The following is a 19,520-nucleotide window of genomic DNA, read 5'->3' on the forward strand; positions in this document are numbered from 1 at the left end:
GATTCATAGCTAACCTTAAAGTTTTGGGACTGAAACTTGATTGTTGTTGTTCAGGTCACATTCTATATTTTTCTACAGATAAAAAGAGGATTGAAGAAACATTTGATGAGCTTTTGTATTTCAATAAACTTGATGAGCTTTTGCATCTCAATAATTCTAGAAACACTATTTTTCACAACTAATCACATACCTTATCATGATTGACACATAATAAAGATGGTGTCAATGGTAGATCCACATAAAAGTGATGTTGTACCAATCACACCCAACCATGTAAGCAGTCGCATTGCTTTTGAATTTAAGCTAATACAATTGTGTCCCTACTAAGTTCAATGTTGACAAACATTATTTACCAAAAAAAAAAAAAAAAATGTTGACAAACATTGTATGTTGACAAACTTGGTCTGTGCTTGCTCTTATTATGTCTTGTTAATGTTCTGGTGTGCAGGCTCCAAAGCCATCATCCAGGCCCCATAAATCCAGAAAATGCTTGCATTGATCCTTATCCTTCGAAACAGGTTAATATATGTTCTCACTTATCGTGAAGTATTTGCCACTTTGATGCAACGACAAGTTCTTGTCGATGGGAAGGCTAGGACTGATTAGACATATCCTTCTGGTAAGGGCGGCTTGATGCATTTTGGAGCCTAATGCAAAAATTGATTATCTTGTTTTAGATGCAAAATTACTACTAATTAACATGAATTACATTGAATTTTTTTTCTTTTTTTTGAAATTTTATAGTCAAAAAAAAAAAAATTGACAATTTTTCATACTTATTGATATGGTAGATTGATAGTGGTAAGTAAAAGAGTAATGTTAGTGATAGACTTAGATAAGAACTAGTAAAAGTTTGCTAACTAAACTCTTATTATTATTCTTTTTTTTAGAAGTGCAACGTTCACAATATTTTTTACAACAAATCTTAAGTTTTAAGTTGCTTTTTGTTTTTTATTTGAAAATATTATTATAATTATTTTTTTTAATCAATAAGAGGCTATAACAACCTGCTACTTAGCATTAGTTGTAAAAGTATTGTGAAAAATATTGTGAAAAATATTGTGGACGTTGCATTTTTCTCTATTTTTATTTGTTTTTCATCTGGTAAAAAAAAATTATTTTATTTATTGATTATAAACAACCCTATTGGTTAAAATTTGAGAGTCTTTTTTTTACTTGGGGCCTTAGAAGACCAAATCTATTACTCAACCATTCAGCCGGCCCTGCCTTCTGGTTTCATGGGTATGTGCACTTCAACCATTTCTCTGTGAACTTTTAGTGAATTAGTGTATTCTGTCTAAGTGACTCAGCCAAATCCTAAAGACAAACTCTATCATAGGTTGCTAAATTGGTGTAGGTTGTTCTTCACTTTATTGAATGGCTATTGTTAGAATTGTTGTTGTGAGGTTGAGAATGATTAAGAAAAGAGAGTAAACATAGATAAGAATAAATGTGGTTTAGCCTGGTGGTCTACGTCTACAACAAAGACCTCTTGGAGATTACATCCTTAATATTAAATTGTTGTGTTTAATACATACATACATACATACATACATATATATATATATATACACATATATATATATATATATATATATATATATATATATATATATATGTGTGTGTGTATATATATATATATATATATAAGCTAATCCTAAGATTATGCAACTTACCCTACAAATAGGATTGTGGTTACTTTGCTTGCTTTACAAGTAATTATTTACCTACAATGAATGCGAACATGGCCGGCCCTAGGCTTAGGCTATTGCCTAGGGCCCCCTTGCTAGAGAAGGCCCCAAATTTGGGGGAAATTTTTTTATTTTTTATTTATTTTTTTATATAAATAATTTTGGGAGATATTAAAATATTTTAATTTACATTTTTTTTTTACTATTAAGAAGGCTCAAAGAATTAAGTAATGCTAGAAATAAAGATAAGACAAATTTAAATGATTAGGTCTTCCAAATAAACGTGTTACTAATCATAAGTAATTCAAATAGGAAAATGTTAAAAATACTATAAATTTTACTACATAACTTTTATTTATTTAATTATTTTTATACAAGATAAAAATTTCACTCTAGTTAAATTTAAGTGTATATGTGTGCGAAACTCTCTTCTAGAGGCTTAAATCTCGGCCATTGCCCCCCCCACATTCCACAAGAACTTATACTTGTGAAGTGATCATTGCACCAAGGGTGCGTGGTGGTCTCTATAACTTTTATAACTAGTAAGTTGCCCGTGTGATGCACGGATAATATTATAATGTTTTATGTAAGATAAGTTTGGAGAATGTTGTACATATATTATACCATAATTGTCATAGAACTTTGTTAGTAATGAGTTTATTATAAAAAAGTAACAAAAGCTAAACAAAATAATGAAATAAAGATGAAATTTAGAATTTAAAAAAAAAAAAAAAAACCTTAATGAACCAAATGCTAAAATCCTCAATTGATACATTATTGAAATTCATAGAAAAGAAAGCACAAACAACATATAGAATTATACAATCATCATTAAACCAAAACTCCAAAAAAAAAAAAAACCATAAACCCAAAACTCAATTCATTGTAGGTAAAAAGTCAATTTGTATTGCTTTATTGAAATATCAAGAAATGTACTTGAGAAAGAAGCTTTGGAGTCTAATGCGGATTGAATAGTCGTATTGTTTTTCCTCTGCAAATTCAGTTGCCATTGACTAAATCCCCTCCACCCTACCACCGCACACCTTTGGTATGATGGTTACTCCACAAGTATAAGTGCTTGTGAGGTATGGGGTATAGGAGGGCAATGGTTGGGGTTCAAGTCTCCAAAAAAGAGCTTCACACACATATACACTTAGATTTGGCTAGAGTAGAATTTTTATTTTGTATATAAAAAAATAAATAAAAACCCTCCACCCTAGATGATAACTGCTTGATCCCCATAATCCAATTTATGATTTACAACATGTTTAGCTTTTGTTTATTTTGAAAAGACCAGCCTACTCAAGTCATATGCTAAGATTAAACAATCTTGAAATGACAATGACAATGCAACTTTTACACTAAATAAACAATTATCAACTTCTCAGTTCTAGATTTCAAGCATCTTTTGGAAATCGATATACACAATAACACAACCTATAAAAAAAAAAAGCAAAACACAGAATCTCACGATCTTAACCCTACCGATTGTAAGTGAAGAAATGAATTTATGAAAGTAACAAAAGATAGCTTGAACTCATACATGTCAAGGCCACTTAATATGCGATGGATAGCCACTGGCTACAACAAAAGATCACACGAGCAATAGGTTTCTTCCATTGGCCTGGTGTTTTAAAAAATTATGAGTATGGAAACAAAATTTGAGAGTGGCAGTAGTTTAGGAAATTTAACTATTAAATGTTTTTTTTTTTTTTGAAGAGAAAGAAAGTTTTTTTTTTTAAGAGAGAAAGAAAGAGAATGGAGGCATATGGTCAAAGTTGAGAGGGGAAGGCAAAGCGTGAGAGAGGTTGGAGAGTCAAAGGTTTAGAAAATCCTACATTAACCATTATAGTAGAGTTTTGATAATATACATAATGTGAAAACAACAAGGCAAAAACCAAAACGTCATTTTGGAGGCAAGTTGTGATTAATGCATCTACACAATCATAAAGACTAAAACTTTTTATATGACTAACGTAAAAACTTGCAATACCAAAAAAAAAAAAAAAAACTTACAGAGGAGGGAGACTTTGTTGATGAGATGTTTGTATGTAAATTCATCACCATAAAATAATAAGGATTCCCATAGAATGAAATAAATAATAATGATTATAATAAATAAAATATATGGATTTGTGTAATTTAGGCAACAAAAATGCTAGAAGATTATCTATCTTGATCTCATTAGTTATTAGTATCTCTTTTTATTAAAAAAAAAAAAAAAAAAAACTGAAACATTTGGTACACTAAAAGACATGAAGAAGAGAGAGTTGTGGTGTATACTTAGTCAATTAATGGGAGAGTTTGATGATTGTAGAGAAATTTCATAGGATGTGCCACTTGGTAAAAACTTAGACCCTCACACAATGAGGTCTCTGCTTTTATATATATATTGATTTGATGTGACAATAAATATGATTGGTAAATTTCAACAAACTATTGAATGGATTTTTGAATGAATATTTGTGATTGATGATATATCTTTGTAATTCTCATGCTGTAAATTTTATAATATTTCTAGTATTTTTGTAAGCCTCATGTTATTGATCACATTCATTACAACACCAGTTTGTAATAAAATTTGTTATAATTTTAGCATTTTCTCAAAAAAATCATTTAGAAAGTAAAAAGAATAGATTTTAAAAAAATTATTATATAAAATGCTAATTAAATATTATTTAAGTGATAACATAAAGGTATCATTTGAAGATCTCGTCTTAGGCCTCTAAAATGCTTGGATCAGCCCTGAATGTGAACATCTTTGACTTTGAGTCATGATATCTCTAATAGCCCTGATTGGGAAAGTTGGGGCTGACCAAAAAAAGATTTCTGCTGTCTGAAATATTTTGTACCTCTATACTTAGACGGATAATAAATTTAATAATCCACCATAATGTAATTTCTATTCTGTTATATAGGAGGCAAGGAAGAGACTTGCTGGTCAAGCTGCTGCAACTGCATAAATTTTATGATAGAACTTGGAGATGCACAAGCTTTGAGACTGTCCTCGTTCAATATGCCTTGGTCATGAGTTTTTAACGGGCCTCAGAAATGTTCCACCACTGGAAAAGGGACAAAGCAGCGGGTCTATTCCCTGGGGCAGAATCAAGTTGTTTATCATCAACAAGGCAAAGAAAAGGCTTGCGACCCAAGCTGCTGCAACTGTGTAAACCTTGTGATGAACATTCTGGATGTATTTTACTATTAGATTTTCATATGTTGGAAAAATATTGATTGGTAATCATTCAGATGCAATAGGATTAGAAATTAGGAGATTCATTGAACCCTTTATATTTGTAAATTTGAGTGATGTTTTTGGGCATCTCTGCTTGAAGGTATTAGTACCCATAGCTGGGAAACTTCAATGGAATGAGTATTTATATATATATATATAGCAGAGACTTTATGAGAGAGTGCATAAGGTCCTGCCAAGTGAAGCTCTAACATTTTCCCATTAACTCTTTTTTACTGTTACCCAAAAGATCATGTTAAATTTTTTTACTGTTATCTAAAATATGGGCTGCTGAAAATTAGACCAAGCCTCATGAAAAGCTCAATCCCATTTATTCCTTTACATATTATGACTCAAACATGATCCTTTCCCACGTGTAGAAAGCCAAGACTCTAACTCACTTACAAAATCTCTTTCTCTTCCCTCACGTGTAAATGAAACTTGAAAGCCAAGATCATGACTCACATAAAAGCTCTCTTCCTCCGTACAAGCTTTCCTTTAGATTACACACACTCTTCAGCTTCTTTAAAAATAACGATTTGCAATCTGGATTCAGTGCTCCCATTTGACAAAACCAACATTCCTACTCATTTTTCAAGTCTTAATTCAATCTTCCTGTGTAAAACAATGGAGATGTATAGTTATGGAAAATATACAATCACTCTAAAAAAAAAAAAGGAAATGTATAATCTAACCTCAACAGTCTTACCACTCTATTCTCTCTCTTTCTCTCTCTCTCTCTCTCTCTCTCTCTCTCATTTTGAGTGGTATATTAGGATTCCCCAAATTGAAGATAACATTCAATCTTACCAAGATAATGAGTACTTCTCTTGCTATGTTACAGAAAATTTCAAATGGTATGCTATATGACATAGTCACTAATAGTCATTTTGCATTCAACTATGTTCATATTAAATTTTGAGTTGTCAACGATGCCATAGTGCTAGGTATGAAAACCAATTTGTTGATATGACTTTTGATATGCTCCTACAGATGATTAAGAAATTCACAAGTTGGATCAAACTGTTCGTGATGCCTTTGAATTGCAGTTTATTTATTTATTTATTTTTAAATTTTTTTATAAGCAAATGCATGAAAGTGGTATGTCCATCATAAGTATAAAGAAGACCATAAGTTCAGATTTTTACAAACAATTGAGATATTGGGGCCATAGATATTGATAGCGTTTGTCCATTTTGAAAACTTAAATAAATTATAGAATTCTAGCCAAAAATATTTGGCATATAATCTATGATGCAAAAGTAATTTTGGTATACCATATGGTAGAAACTAAAGAGAACTACAAAAATTTTTAGTTAGATGCATACCATTGTTTTTAAAGTCTTCCTATAGTATTTACATGGTTTGGCTTAAAGCAGAATTTCATTTGCAAAATCAGTGATATGTTCATTCAATCAAATCCATGAGCATCAAGGGTATGCCATTTGTAATAAATGTTACTTCATTCAATTATTTAATTATATACGCACTACTTTTTGTTATTGTTAGTTCCAAATTTATATTGTTTTTAAAATAAAAAATATTGTCGCTAAAAATATGTACTTATTTTACTTATTATACCAAATCTATGTTGATTTAGATGTTCATTTCTATGAATTCTCATCAAGCTCTTCTTGGTTACTCAATTCCTATTGATATAAACAGTGAAGATCAGAATCCTATAGAAATCAAGTTTATTGTTTTAGTTTGAGAATAACATAATTTAATTATACTTTTTATGTAAAACTTGAGACCAATATACTTTTAGGCGAGGTTTTCCCGTGCTTCGCATGGATTTTCAACTAGTTTAGACCAACAGATAATATAGGCTAACACAATTATCTTAAGGACCAAACCTCATGAAGTGAGGATTGCTAGTTCAAATATCCCAGTTTCCTGGGACACAATTAAGATTTTATATCCAATACGTGTTTATGTACATACAATTCAAATAATATAGTTCTTAATATATCTTTAGATTTATAATATTTTATTTTGAACGATGAAATGGAGTTAAGAGTGTCAGTAAAATGTGGTTCTAGTGGGTTGCGAGACATGACGTGATATAACATTAAATGGGCTATTTTGTTGAATCTTTTGGAGAATCTGGTAGTTTTGGAAACAATGTATTTATCCATAATCTATAAAAAGCAAGTAGCATTTATTATTTTCCTTTATAAATATCCAGTTGCTGTCTCCAACTCTTACATGTCTTTATGTCCTTAGAAATATTTTAGTCATATATTATATGATACATTGGCGAAGATGAGAAAATCCAACCAGAATTCCCACATTTGGGTCATAGTTAACCACACATATTGTTTATTCAAGTTCAATAATGGAAACTAACATTTGAAACCACAGTAATATAACTAGCAGCAGTAAGTGCACTGTTGTGTATAATATACAAAATAATGAGTTGGGGTTGGAAGAACTTAGAGCTGGTGAGACGTCATTGGAAGCAGTTGAAGATTTCACCAGAAGCAGTTGTGTTAGGGCATGCTTCAATGCTCATTGTTTAGATGTGGCGGTCAAATGATTATTAAGCACGCTTTGGAATTGAAAATGATACCAAGAGAATCCAGTTACTGTCTATGTCTTTCTTTTTTCTTTTTTGAGGCGAATCTATGTCTTTCTTTTTGATTTGATGAAAATACATTAATTTTATATAAAGTAATGTTAGAAACTCAAAATTTTTAATAATCATTGAGCTGATGTTTATGTTGTGATTGAAGTAACATAACTTTTGTATAAGCTCATCAATGACACCACTATTTTTATTTGCACCAATCAAATTCCTGAAAAAAAATTGTATCCATAGAGTTAATGATTTTGAGTAAACATTAACAATTTAATTTAATTTGAATTTATATCATTACCAATGGACAAAGAGAGAGGAACAGACAATCAAGAAGGTACTGAAAGAAAAAGCAACCAACCGTTTGACTAGAGGCCCCATAACTCCTACCCTCAATGCCTAAAAAAATGAGAATTCTTTGTTAAAGGGGATAATTGGGAAAGGCTAAGGGACTAAGTCCAAATGACCTTTCCTACTCAATGTCCATTTCTAACTAATAAGCTCTTTTAATTCTACTATAAACTTAGTTTATTTTGTCCTATCATTTGACTACACGAGGCTTTCTGTCCTTACAAATGTTGCTTTGCTCCATGGAGGATTCATTTTGTTGTTTTGCTTTTAGCATTAGTTTATTGGTTGGGGAAGTTGAAGTGTACTTAGTAAAAAATGAAGATATATAATGGAAAAGTGGAAGAAAAAGAGAAGCAACTTTGTGAAGATGGCAAACTGGAGGGAGTGGCTATGCTCCAAGCGCTCACTTCTCTTCCCAACTAAGTGTATACTTCTGAAAGTCACCTCACTCCTTAGACACAAAGCCAGAGGTAAGACACATACAAGATAACTTTTTTATTTTATCAAACGATAGGATTTGAACTCGTTCAATCATTAGTTTCCATTAATTCAAGCCACCAATAGTTTTGTTGCGGGATTTGATCTCAAACCCCTTATTAGAGTTACACACTCACACATAACAATAACTTTGTTGATTGAGTTCACTAGAACTCACAAGATAATTAAAAAGAACAATTTGGGTTATGGGAGATCTTGAAGGTGATCTTGCTTTATGCTGCTGTTGTTAATGTTTATGAAAGCTATCTAACAAGTACTACATTTCTTGAAAGGAGTTAAAATCTTTTTAGTTTAGAGTGCTTCATTGAAGCTAGGTACAGACAGTGTGTCATCTCGTATACTATAAAAGTCATTTGTCCCACTTTTAGTGTTTTATTTTATGTTTCACAAACTTCAATATGTCATGTGTGTGATTTCCCCCCCCCCCCAATTAAACTGTGTCTCGCATGGTAATAATGGCAGGGAATAGGCAAGGGCTTGTAAGTCTCTACAAAGACATGGAGTCTTGCGGGGGGTATGCAGATATACAAGTGATGTGGAAGATGCTTCACTCTTCTTGTCCTGCAAATGCCTGCAAGACCAATAGAAGCAAGAGGTCTTATTGGAGCTTCTGTTTTCGGCCAACTTGAACAATGTCATTAGTCTTCAGAAAACTAGTCTTGAGGTGAATTTGATTGAAAAGTCCTTTTGTTTCATTACCGCTTCATCTAGATCCTAGAGGTTAAGCTTTCACTCTTTGAAGGAAATTGAAAATCACAGGACAAGAAAATCCATCCCATTATTATGTGACTTATGTAAATACCAGCATCTGAGCATAGACTATAATTTTCTCTCGGCTTACATTGTTGAAACAAACTGCTTAATTCTCCATCATGTGCATTCTTCGTCTTCTAAAATGTCTTAGATTAAAGAAAGTGAAGTACAATTTCTAAATATTAAATATGACCCTGTTAAAATATCTAGTTCAGAAGATTACACAGTTCGCAACTGATATATTAGTATACAATATAAAATATGATCCATAGGGTAACAAAGACTTAAAAAATTATAAATGCCATCTTGGAATTGGCATCCTTGTATGTCATTAATAAAAGTTGAATCATTAGGCAAAACGCCAATGACATATATATAGGTTTAAGGGCATTTCCTATGTCCCACAATGAGGTGATCAGGATTCAGGAGTCAAGTCCTACAAGGACACTGTTGCAATAAGAAAAGGGAAATTAGGCATCATAGTTATGGCGGGAATTTTTTTTTACTTATACCAAAGTAAAAAAATAAAAAAACATTGGCCTAAGAAGAAATTTATTCCATTACGTGAATATAAGACAGGTCGCAGTCTTCTATGTACTAATAAGTTTCAAGTCTTCTACATTAAACAAATTCTTATTCTCTCTGTTTTGGAACTCTAATCATCTTTACCTAAGTAGCCAGACATTTTTTCAGCAAATAAAACCACCCCAGAACTTCAACAGCAAAGAGCAGACTAGAACCTAGAACTAAAACAGCACCACAATTCTTCATAAAGCAGCATCACCTTCATGGAGGAGCATCTGATCAAAGTGCCACACTCCTGCAAGCCACCAATTAACAAACACTTAAGCCCAAAAGGTAGCAATAAAGGTTAAAAACAACAGCAACAACTTGACAGTGATAGTCAATTTCTGAAATCTGAATCATACCGTGGCCTTTGCCAACCATCCTTAATTGAGCAACATATTCTGCAATCTTCTTAATGGCTTCAACCTGTAAAAGTAACATAGTCAATTAGTAATTAATTAAGCTACAATTAAAAAAATCCCAACAGCAAGTACTTGGTCCAAGTGTATATAAAGATGCTTTTCTTCCTCCTTTTTTTTTATATTTGTTTTTGTATTGTTTTTTTAATTGTAAAAGACAAGATACAACATACAAATATTGTTTTTGGCCAAAAAAGAAAAGGAAATTAAAACAAAAAAGCAGCAAAACTTTAGGTATCATTCTGTAGGCAGGTTCTCTAATTAGATTCAACAATGAGTTTACATTGGCCACTATGTCACATAATTGAATTTAATTGTCCTTGGAAATGATAACATTGGTTGAATTTAATTGGGGAAACCTAGGATGCAACATCTAAGAAACTGTATTTAAATTTTTCCAAAAACAGAAAAGATAAATCAAAGATAAAGGATGCATGTTCCTAAAAGTCACCATTTAAACAAAGTCTATTTGCTTCTTAATACAAACCTCCCCATACTAATAATTAAAGTAAAAATTACATGTATGTAAAGGATTAAAAACATGAGGTTAAGGTTCACCTGCTCTGTTAAAAACTCGCTCTCAATGAAGTCTGCCATTTGGGGATCATTGTTACATTCTGCCACCTGTTGTTCATCAAAGAACAGAGTGAATATTGCATAGGAACTAGGAAGACCAAATCACAGATGTAAACAACCCCGAGTTAACATTAAGCAGGGGTATTATGACTCAGAAGTTTGAAGGAAAAGATGTATTTACACTGTGCAAGCTCAGCAGTTTCTCGTTTGTTAGCTTCTCCAAAGACAACGCTAATTCCATAGCTGAACCAAGAACCAAGAAGCCACCAAAGTTAATGGAACGAGTAAGTTATGTATTACTTGGAATATAAACAGAGCTTTACACCTCTATGCAACACAAAGTTGAACAAACAAATGAAAGCTAAAAAAGAAGAAGCTGGTTTGGCAAGTTCTTCAGGAATTGGCTGAAGAAAGTACACAAAAGATTGGGCAGCCACATACATTTATTTTATTCAACCAAGATACTGAAGCCCTATAATGTAAACAAGATACTGCACCAAATTGCACTGCTAAAACCTTATTTCTTACACATCTATCTTCATATTAATCTACCTATACTGCAAAACAGTCATAATTTGTCAAAATTATAGAGATGTTGGCAAGACAACATTTAAGTAAACGAGAGTGATCACACCATAATTTAGTGCACCCTCATGTACATCATTTTCCCCTATAAAGAAAGGTTTGGTTCATAATATGGTTGTATTTTTGGTTGTGTGTTGTGGTCCGAGACAACATGAAGGCTTATATACTTATTTATCTATAAATAAGATCAACGTGGGATAATAAAGACATTCAATCCCCTCTTCAAACAATCAATCTATATGTGATCACTACACTCATGAGATTGCCATGATGCCTTCATCCTCTAGGACTAAAACAACATAGAGACGAGAAAAAACTTACCATACAATGCATCTCCCTTCTCTGCATGTGCAAACTCTGATGGGGGAAAAATTATGGAGTGTAGTTTTACATTTCCTCCACGTATGTTCTAATTATAAATTGGAGTACTATTAGAAACATTTCAACCAAATACAAAATCACATAGAAAATTTAAAGTCTTTCTTTCTGATGAGAACTAAAAGACATTTGGGAAAAACCTGATATTTGATCAGTTTTTCAGCATGCCCTCTTTCTTCTTCACTTGACTCCCTGAAAAACCTGATTGCAACATAACCATACATTAATTAGTACTATTAATGGTAACAATCAATCTTAATTAAGTCCAGCTAGGACATAGTTTTTTGTTTGGTTACTTGGCAAGGCCCTTGAGAGCAATGTTGTCCCTGTCGAAGTATGCAAACATGGCATGATACACATAAGACACATTGTATTCCACACTGCAAGACAAAAGAACACAAACGATGTGAGAACATGAGTCATTTGAAAAATGAAATCCACTAAAGAATAAGGAAGAAAAGAAACTACTAATGATAACGAAATTGGGAAACACAGGTATAACAAACTCATATAGGATTCTCACTCTTAAAGACCACATTTTTGTTTTGATTTTTAAACATTTTTCTCACATTCCTCTATAAAATTAATAGCTTCATAATTGGATTAATTAAATTTACATATTTTATACCCTTTTATTATTGTTTTCTTTTTTTTTTACACATTTATTTCTACTGTAACAAAGCAGAGAAAAACAAGAAATGTTGAGTTTAATCAATGTACATAGTCTTTGTTATTTATACATTTTCTCTGTTTCATTGCTGACCACAAAAATAGAAACAACAATAGAAATGGACATAGGTATCAAATTGAAATAATTATTTAAACTTAGAACTTTATTTAACAAATTAGAAACTTAGGGTCTAATAATTCTAATCTAAAATATGGTATCTTTTTATATAAATTTCCCTTATTAAAGTATACATATCATATCATATCATAAATTTTCAATACAAGATTCTCAACAAAAAAAATTCAATACAATAAAATATGGTATCTTTTTATATAAATTTCCCTTATTAAACAGTACAGATCATATCATATCATAAATTTTTAATCCAAGATTCTCAAAAAAAAAAAAAAAAAAATTAAATACAATAAAAACGTGTTACTCTATTAATCTTATAACCTATACCTATCTAGTATCCATATAAGTGTTTCTTGATATATCATTTAAAAGAGTAATTATCATAGAACCGCTCCAATAATACAAATCTTATCATATCTTTAAAGAGAGAGAGAAAGAAAGCAAAAAAGAAACACTTAAAGTTCAAGAGGAGTAATTATCATAGAACGGATATTATTATAAGGAAAATAAAAAAAAGCACACATATAGTAGGAAAAACTATAAAGAAAATATGGTACCTAGAGAACCAATCATCATAGAATGGATGTTAATCATAAAGAGAAACAAAGAAAACAACACATAGAGTTTGAAAAACCATATAAAGATACGTAAAGAAAGAATAAAAAGAAGAGCATACGCACTTGATTTGCTCATTGATCGCGGTTTCACACTTGTCTGAATACCTCTGGCGAGCGAGAGAGACATGAGGGGCAACTGGGACAACAAAAGCATCATTCTTGAGCTCTTCAAATGGCTCAAACACCACTCCACTTTTAGGTGCATTAACTATCTCATTGGATGCAAAAACAGTGAATTTTTTGTCACTCTTTCTTTGAGAAGAGAAAGAATGGTTCAAGCTAGAAGAATATGATGATAAGGCAGCTGTAGTTGTAGTTGGGCACGTAAATGAGCTTTTATTATTATGACTATGACTATGACTATGGAAATTCACTCTCATGGGTGAGAGAAAAATGGTTGAAATGGGTGTCGCAGACATTGTTAACACCAAACACAAAGCTTAAGAACTGAGAAGAAAATGAAGAACAAGAAGATGATGAATCAAGAATTGAGTGTGTGAGGATTTGTTTGTATGGGATGAGACTTAAAAGGAGTTCTAGTTCGACGGGGCTTGTTGTGGACCGTCGGATCAATGACACGTGGATGGTCAGAGGATGAACACGCATAAGGGCGTGTGCTTAACTCATGGTCTATCCGTTAAAGTCTGAAAATCTTGCAAAATATCCGGTCCACGTTGTAACGTATTAACTTATCAAATCAAAGTCTGGCTGGCTTTGTTATTTAGGGAGAAAAAGTCTCTCTCTTTTTTTTCTTTTTTCTTTTTTTAATTTCTCATGGAGCATACTTGGAAAAATAATGTAACAAACTCTTTTTTTTTTTTTTTTGGCATAAATAATGTAAACTAAGTTTGTTGATAATTTATAACCATTTTTTTAAAAAATTTTGTTAAAAGATAGAATCCAACTTCATAACTTCATAACTTTAAAATAAAGCCTTTTTGTCTTGTAGTATTTTAGGGAAACCATATGATTAATTTTCAACAACAAAAAAAACCCATATGATAAAAAGATCGAGAAATATTATTCTTAAATCTTACTTCTATTTTCTATATTTATGATATAGCTATTTGCTTCGCTGTTAAGCTTGTTTAGATGAGAGTTGTTGTCTATTGGAATAATTCACAATAGCCAAAAAAAGAAAAGAAACAAAAAAAAAACCTTGATTTGATGAGAGTAATATTAGAATGGAAGATTTCTTAGGAAGCTCTTATATGTTTTATTATGCATAAAAAAAAATATTACTTACTCAGATAGCTTAATCACGTTTACATGAATATAAAATACAAATTCTTTTTGATGTACATGAAAATAGGCACTCGTATCTATTAGCCTAATTTGAATTTACTTAATTTCTTACAATTCTAATGTATTGCTTAAAATTATAGGATAAAAATTTTGTGCCATAATAACAATATTAATATGATTCATTTAATTTTAATGTATATCGAATCTATTACATTCATATAGGCTTTATAATATAAATGGTCTAACTAACAGTATAATATATTGAATGAGTGTAAGACTATTTCTCAAAAAAGAAAAAGATATTCCTCTCCAAAAAAAAAAAAAAAGGATAAAAGAAGAATTTGTTAGACTAAAGGTATATGCTTTATGATTTATTTTAAATCACTTATTTTTTAATAAAGTCCAAGTCTTTTTGTCTTGCTATATCACAATCTGCCAGTTTTTTTTTTTTGATATCACACAATCTGCCAGTTAATTATTGAATTGGAACATTAATTTTTGTCTTTAAAGAGACTAAACACATGAAAATAACACTTTCGTTTAGGTCCACATTCTCTGCCGCCTTAGTTTACTAGAAGTTTTGCTGGTCCTCCTTTCTAGAGAATTCCAAAGAAATGGGCTGTTTATTTGTCCATCCACCCAAAATTTGAAATGATTGGGCCCAGTCCGGGCCAGGTTAAGCTAGCCCAAAGAGAAATAAGAGAAACAAGATGGCTAACTTGGTTTGTCCCTCTTTGAAATCAATTGGAATTCGGACCTATTCTCCTGTTATTAAACTGACAAATTATTCATGATTAGGATAATTTTTGATTGATGAACACGGGTGCTGGACCTTTCTCGTCCAATCATCAGCCTTATAGCTAAACTGATTCTAAAGGGATGATTGACCTCATGGGCCGTTGGATCAAGGTGACAATCCAACCCTCAATCTCGACGACCCATCACCTTGGGGTTTCCCGTGGAACTCACATGGGGTCCACTTATATGTCCCTACGTGGAAATAACTTGCACATCACGACCAAAGATCCTACCCTATATATGGGAAAGTGATCCCAAATATCTTGGGATCCTTCTCTCTATAAGGAAATCCTCCCGTATCAAGGGATTCGAGTAAGTTGTCCACTACTATATAAACTACAAACCTTAACCTTCTTGAGGTACATGAATTCTCCATATGTCTTACACTCTTGAGTTCTTGGAGATTCTGCTATCATTGAATTAACTTTTGGAGGGTCTTTGGCCGGCACTACACCGGTACTCTTTGTTTGGTTCTTTTCTTTTGTTCTTCAGTTACACCTATTGGCACGAGCGTAGACAATCAACTCATTGATGATTTCTATGCATCATCAATTCACTCTTATGGGACAGCCATGTGATTCCTCCTCATCAATAAAAAGAAATGATTCTTATCAATTTCTAAGTTTAAGAGTCCCTTATAGTGATAAAGCCTACTTCTTATCAATTTCTAAATTTAAAGAGTCTGCATAGTTATGAAATCTATAATAGCTTACTTGTATTGGTTAGGAGGACAATGTGTATAATACAATAGAAATGAATGAATAGATTGGTTGCAACTTTACTTTACATCTTATTTCTATTGCTATATGAGGTTTAGGGTTATGCAACATATGTTGAAGTTCATCTTAAGCAGTTAGCCACCAGCAATATAACCTTGAAAATTGAAAATGATTTGTTATATTCAAATGTGCCTCCTATGTTATTGGGAGACACAGAACATCTCTTCTTAATTTGTCAAAAGTCTTTTAACTCAATTGGTTAGTTAATACCTCGTAGTATTATTTCCAATAGAAACATTTAGGGTTCAAATTCCTAAAGTAACTTCATTGTAGTTAATTTATCCACATAACAGTACTCAATTATATATTCTAAATTATCTCCAATATCTACAAACTCTCCCATTTTTCTCCCCTTTATCTCTTATATACAAGGAGACATAAAAACATTGTATATGTACAAAAACTATAGTGAAGAGAATTAAAGAAAAGGAGTCTCATATAGCCTTAGAGCTTCATGAATTTAGGCACATTGTCGAACCACTTTAAATTCCGTCTTCTTCCTTCACATGATAGTTTACATACATGATCTAGTTGTAAGATTTTTTTCCATATGCAAAAGGTAATGTGTTTTGAACCATATATGAAGGTATTCTTTCATAGTATTAGTGACTGATAATTTTGGTCCAGAATGCAATTAAAAAGGCCTGACCTTAGGGCACCATCAGAAAGCAAGTGAAGAAGATATATCACTAGCAGGACCGTAAAACCCATTACGAAAGGAATCGAACGCATTACGAGGATAGTGTGTGCTTGAAGTCGATCATATTTTGTCTGATATCAAAACAAAGTTGATGGAGGACCCTTCATTTTCTACATCAAGACAGTGCTCTCATTATCAATTACTTGCTGATAAGCAATGAACCAAGCCTCTCTTTCTATGATGTCGACACTATAAAAGCAAAAAAAAAAAAACCAATTAGATGCTCCTGTATCTGTATGGGACTTGTGGTCACCATGCTTTCATATACGTGTCCACATGAGATTGAGAAGGCATCCTCATCAACTCAGATATTATTTTGCTTTTGTGTTGAATTGAAGAGCTAAGATTGTGATACTGATGGAACATTGGGAATTATCTTCATTATATCGACACCGCATGCGCTATAAGACTTGTGAATAGCACACGGCCTTTCAAACCAAGAATAGTTGAGCATATTCGAATTGTCATTGCTATGAAAGAGTTTGTTCAGTAAGATCTAGGGAGAAAAATTCAAGCCAACTCTTTTTTTCTTTTTCTTTTTTTACTCAATAAAAATAGGAACTTAGGTGTAGACTCATCACATGTACTACTGGATCTTAATGGGCTATTACTGTAGGCATAATATATTCATTGAAACACCACTATTGAAACCGGTAATCAATTTCTATCAAACATTAAGTAAAGTTATAGGAGAACTCTTACCACTAAACCACAACTCATGGTGGTTCAAGATAACTCATTTAGGAATGTAAAAGAAGCCGTCTTTAATTTAATTGCTTCTTTAATTTTTTTTCTGAATTTAATTTAATTGCTTTTGATATGGTTTATAATCTTAGTTCGTACCAATATTCCCATCGCCATTCTTGAAAAATATTGTAAGCAATGGAATATTAAAAAGTGTGCCACATCCAAATAATATTGCTACATTCCAAGACTGCCCATCACCATGACAACCAATTGTGGTGGCTGTGAATGATAATATGGTTGAGGATTCTTTGGCTTCATGTAGAACCCTTGATGCGATGTCAACCAAGTGTTGTGTGCACGCTTTTTTCTTTCTTTCTTGAAGGTAATTAAGCTCACCTAAAAGATCTTAAAGTCTAAAAGTCCAATTCTAGCCTCAAAATATAATCCTGAGGTATCAAAAACACAAATGCACAACAAAAGAAAAATAAAAAATATGGACCATCAAATGGTCGATTCTGGTTCTTTTTTTAGTATATACTTAATTTCCTTTTCTTCCTTTTATAGCCAAGTTACCAAAATAATATTTTTAAACCAGCAGTGCAATCAATCCATTATTTACGTCAGAGTTTTCGATAAATTAAAAAAAAGAAGAAGATAACAACAGAGCCAAAATGGCAACATATTCAAAAATATAATGACGAAAATGAAAATAATGAACCAAATTATACCAAAAAGGTGTGTTTCAAGCAAAACGATAAATAAATTTTATTGAATACCTTTATATTCAATGGGAAAGAAACAAGAGATGACATTTTTTAACTAGACAAGAGTCTCTTTCCCTTTAATAAACCTCGCTAATGCTTGGGTTGAACCACAACAATTTTTTTTTCTCCATAATTTGATAGTTGGGTTGGGAGAATTTGAAACTTAGATGTCTAAATTAGAAATACGAAGTGAAGTCAATTAATGAATTAAAATACAAGACTCTTGATGAACTATTACAACTTAAATGTGAAAAAGAGAAACAAAAACCAAAAGCGCATGTACGATTTTATATATTAATCGATGCTTAATGTCATTAATTAAAAAAAAAAATCCACTACAAGAAATTTGTACTATTGCAGTGAGTTTTTTACAGCGGCTGCAAAAACTACTGCTATATGTCGCATATGGTGCCATTTTTTCTAACCGCCGCTATACGTGGGGTCTCTTGCGGCGTTTCAATGGACCGCCGCAGTATCTCTAGTCTTTTGCGGCGCCCTACAGCAACGGGACATAGAACCACCACAGTATATATGTTTTAGCGGTGTTTATGTATATATAGTGGCGCTTCAAAATCCCAATGCAATAAACATATCATTTTGCTTAAATACTATAGCGACGGTTGAGACCACCGCAATAGACCTTTAATTCCCCGCCTCCTCAATTTTTCCCTCTGTTTTTTTGGCTTTTCATTTTAGCGCATTTTCATTTCACTCCCAAAAACAAAGCACTCTTTGTATTCACTCTCTCTCTCTCTCTCTCTCTCTCTCTCTCTCTATTTAGAGACCCAAACACCTTGCTCTCTCTCTTTCTCTCCCACTCTGCCTCTCGATCTCTAACTCGCAGACCCAATCCTCAGACCACCACCGTCGCCGCCGCCTCCACAACAACTCCACTACCACCACCAAACCGTCAACTCAGTGGCCCAATCCACCTCGTTGCCGCCACCTAGCAACCCCAATCCACTTTGTCGCCACCACCTAGCAACCCCAATCCAGTAAGTTCTCTCAAACCCATTTTTACTTTCCTTTTTCTTTTTCTTTTTTAAAAAGATTTTTTACATTTGTTTTATTTTTTATCTGATGATGAGAAACAAAGTTCAATGTGCGTTGGTATTTTTTTATTATGTATCCAAAAGGTGTTTGTCTCTCAAACCCTTTGTTTGATTATTGATTATGTTCAAAAGTAGTTTGGGTTTGATTAAAAATTGAATCTTTGCTAAGAATTCTTTTAAAGTTTGTTTGTTTGCTTAGAATTTTGTCTGGGTTTTGGATGAAGTTTGGTTTTTGTTGGGTTTAATTTATATCTGAATCTTTGTTAAGTTTCTGATTTTTTGTTAAAGAAAAATTTGCTATCCTCTGAGGTGAACTAGTTGGTGCTGTTGGGTTATTTGCTGCATTGTGAATTTTGATGTTGTTACTTCTTTTTGGTTATTGCTTCTCAATTTAATTTAATAATTTATTTCTTATTGACTATAATTTAATAAATTATTTCTATCA

General features: G+C 32.2%; 1 protein-coding gene across 1 annotated transcript; it reads right to left on the reverse strand.

Moving 5' to 3' along the window:
- Window positions 1-9,638: 9,638 nt before the first annotated feature.
- Window positions 9,639-13,550, reverse strand: LOC142609759 (ferritin-3, chloroplastic-like). The gene is made up of 8 exons (XM_075781470.1): window positions 13,114-13,550; window positions 11,925-12,008; window positions 11,769-11,829; window positions 11,572-11,659; window positions 10,847-10,908; window positions 10,648-10,713; window positions 10,033-10,096; window positions 9,639-9,923 (listed from the first exon to the last, which is right to left on the reverse strand). The coding sequence occupies exons 1-8, from the start codon at window positions 13,467-13,469 to the stop codon at window positions 9,871-9,873; spliced, it is 834 nt and encodes a 277-aa protein (XP_075637585.1). The 5' UTR covers window positions 13,470-13,550; the 3' UTR covers window positions 9,639-9,870.
- Between the last annotated feature and the right edge of the window lie 5,970 nt (window positions 13,551-19,520).

The sequence above is a fragment of the Castanea sativa genome, chromosome 9, assembly GCF_040712315.1.
Source record: "Castanea sativa cultivar Marrone di Chiusa Pesio chromosome 9, ASM4071231v1".
Lineage (NCBI taxonomy): Eukaryota > Viridiplantae > Streptophyta > Magnoliopsida > Fagales > Fagaceae > Castanea > Castanea sativa.

What these genes read in the sequence shown, in the direction of transcription:
- LOC142609759 (XM_075781470.1), bottom strand. Translation starts at nt 13,469, where the DNA reads ATGTCTGCGACACCCATTTCAACCATTTTTCTCTCACCCATGAGAGTG. An exon ending in AACTGCTGAGCTTGCACAGT is followed by an intron (nt 10,714 to 10,846) that starts GTAAATACATCT and finishes GATGAACAACAG; the next exon opens with GTGGCAGAATGTAACAATGA. An exon ending in GATGGTTGGCAAAGGCCACG is followed by an intron (nt 9,924 to 10,032) that starts GTATGATTCAGA and finishes GGTGGCTTGCAG; the next exon opens with GAGTGTGGCACTTTGATCAG.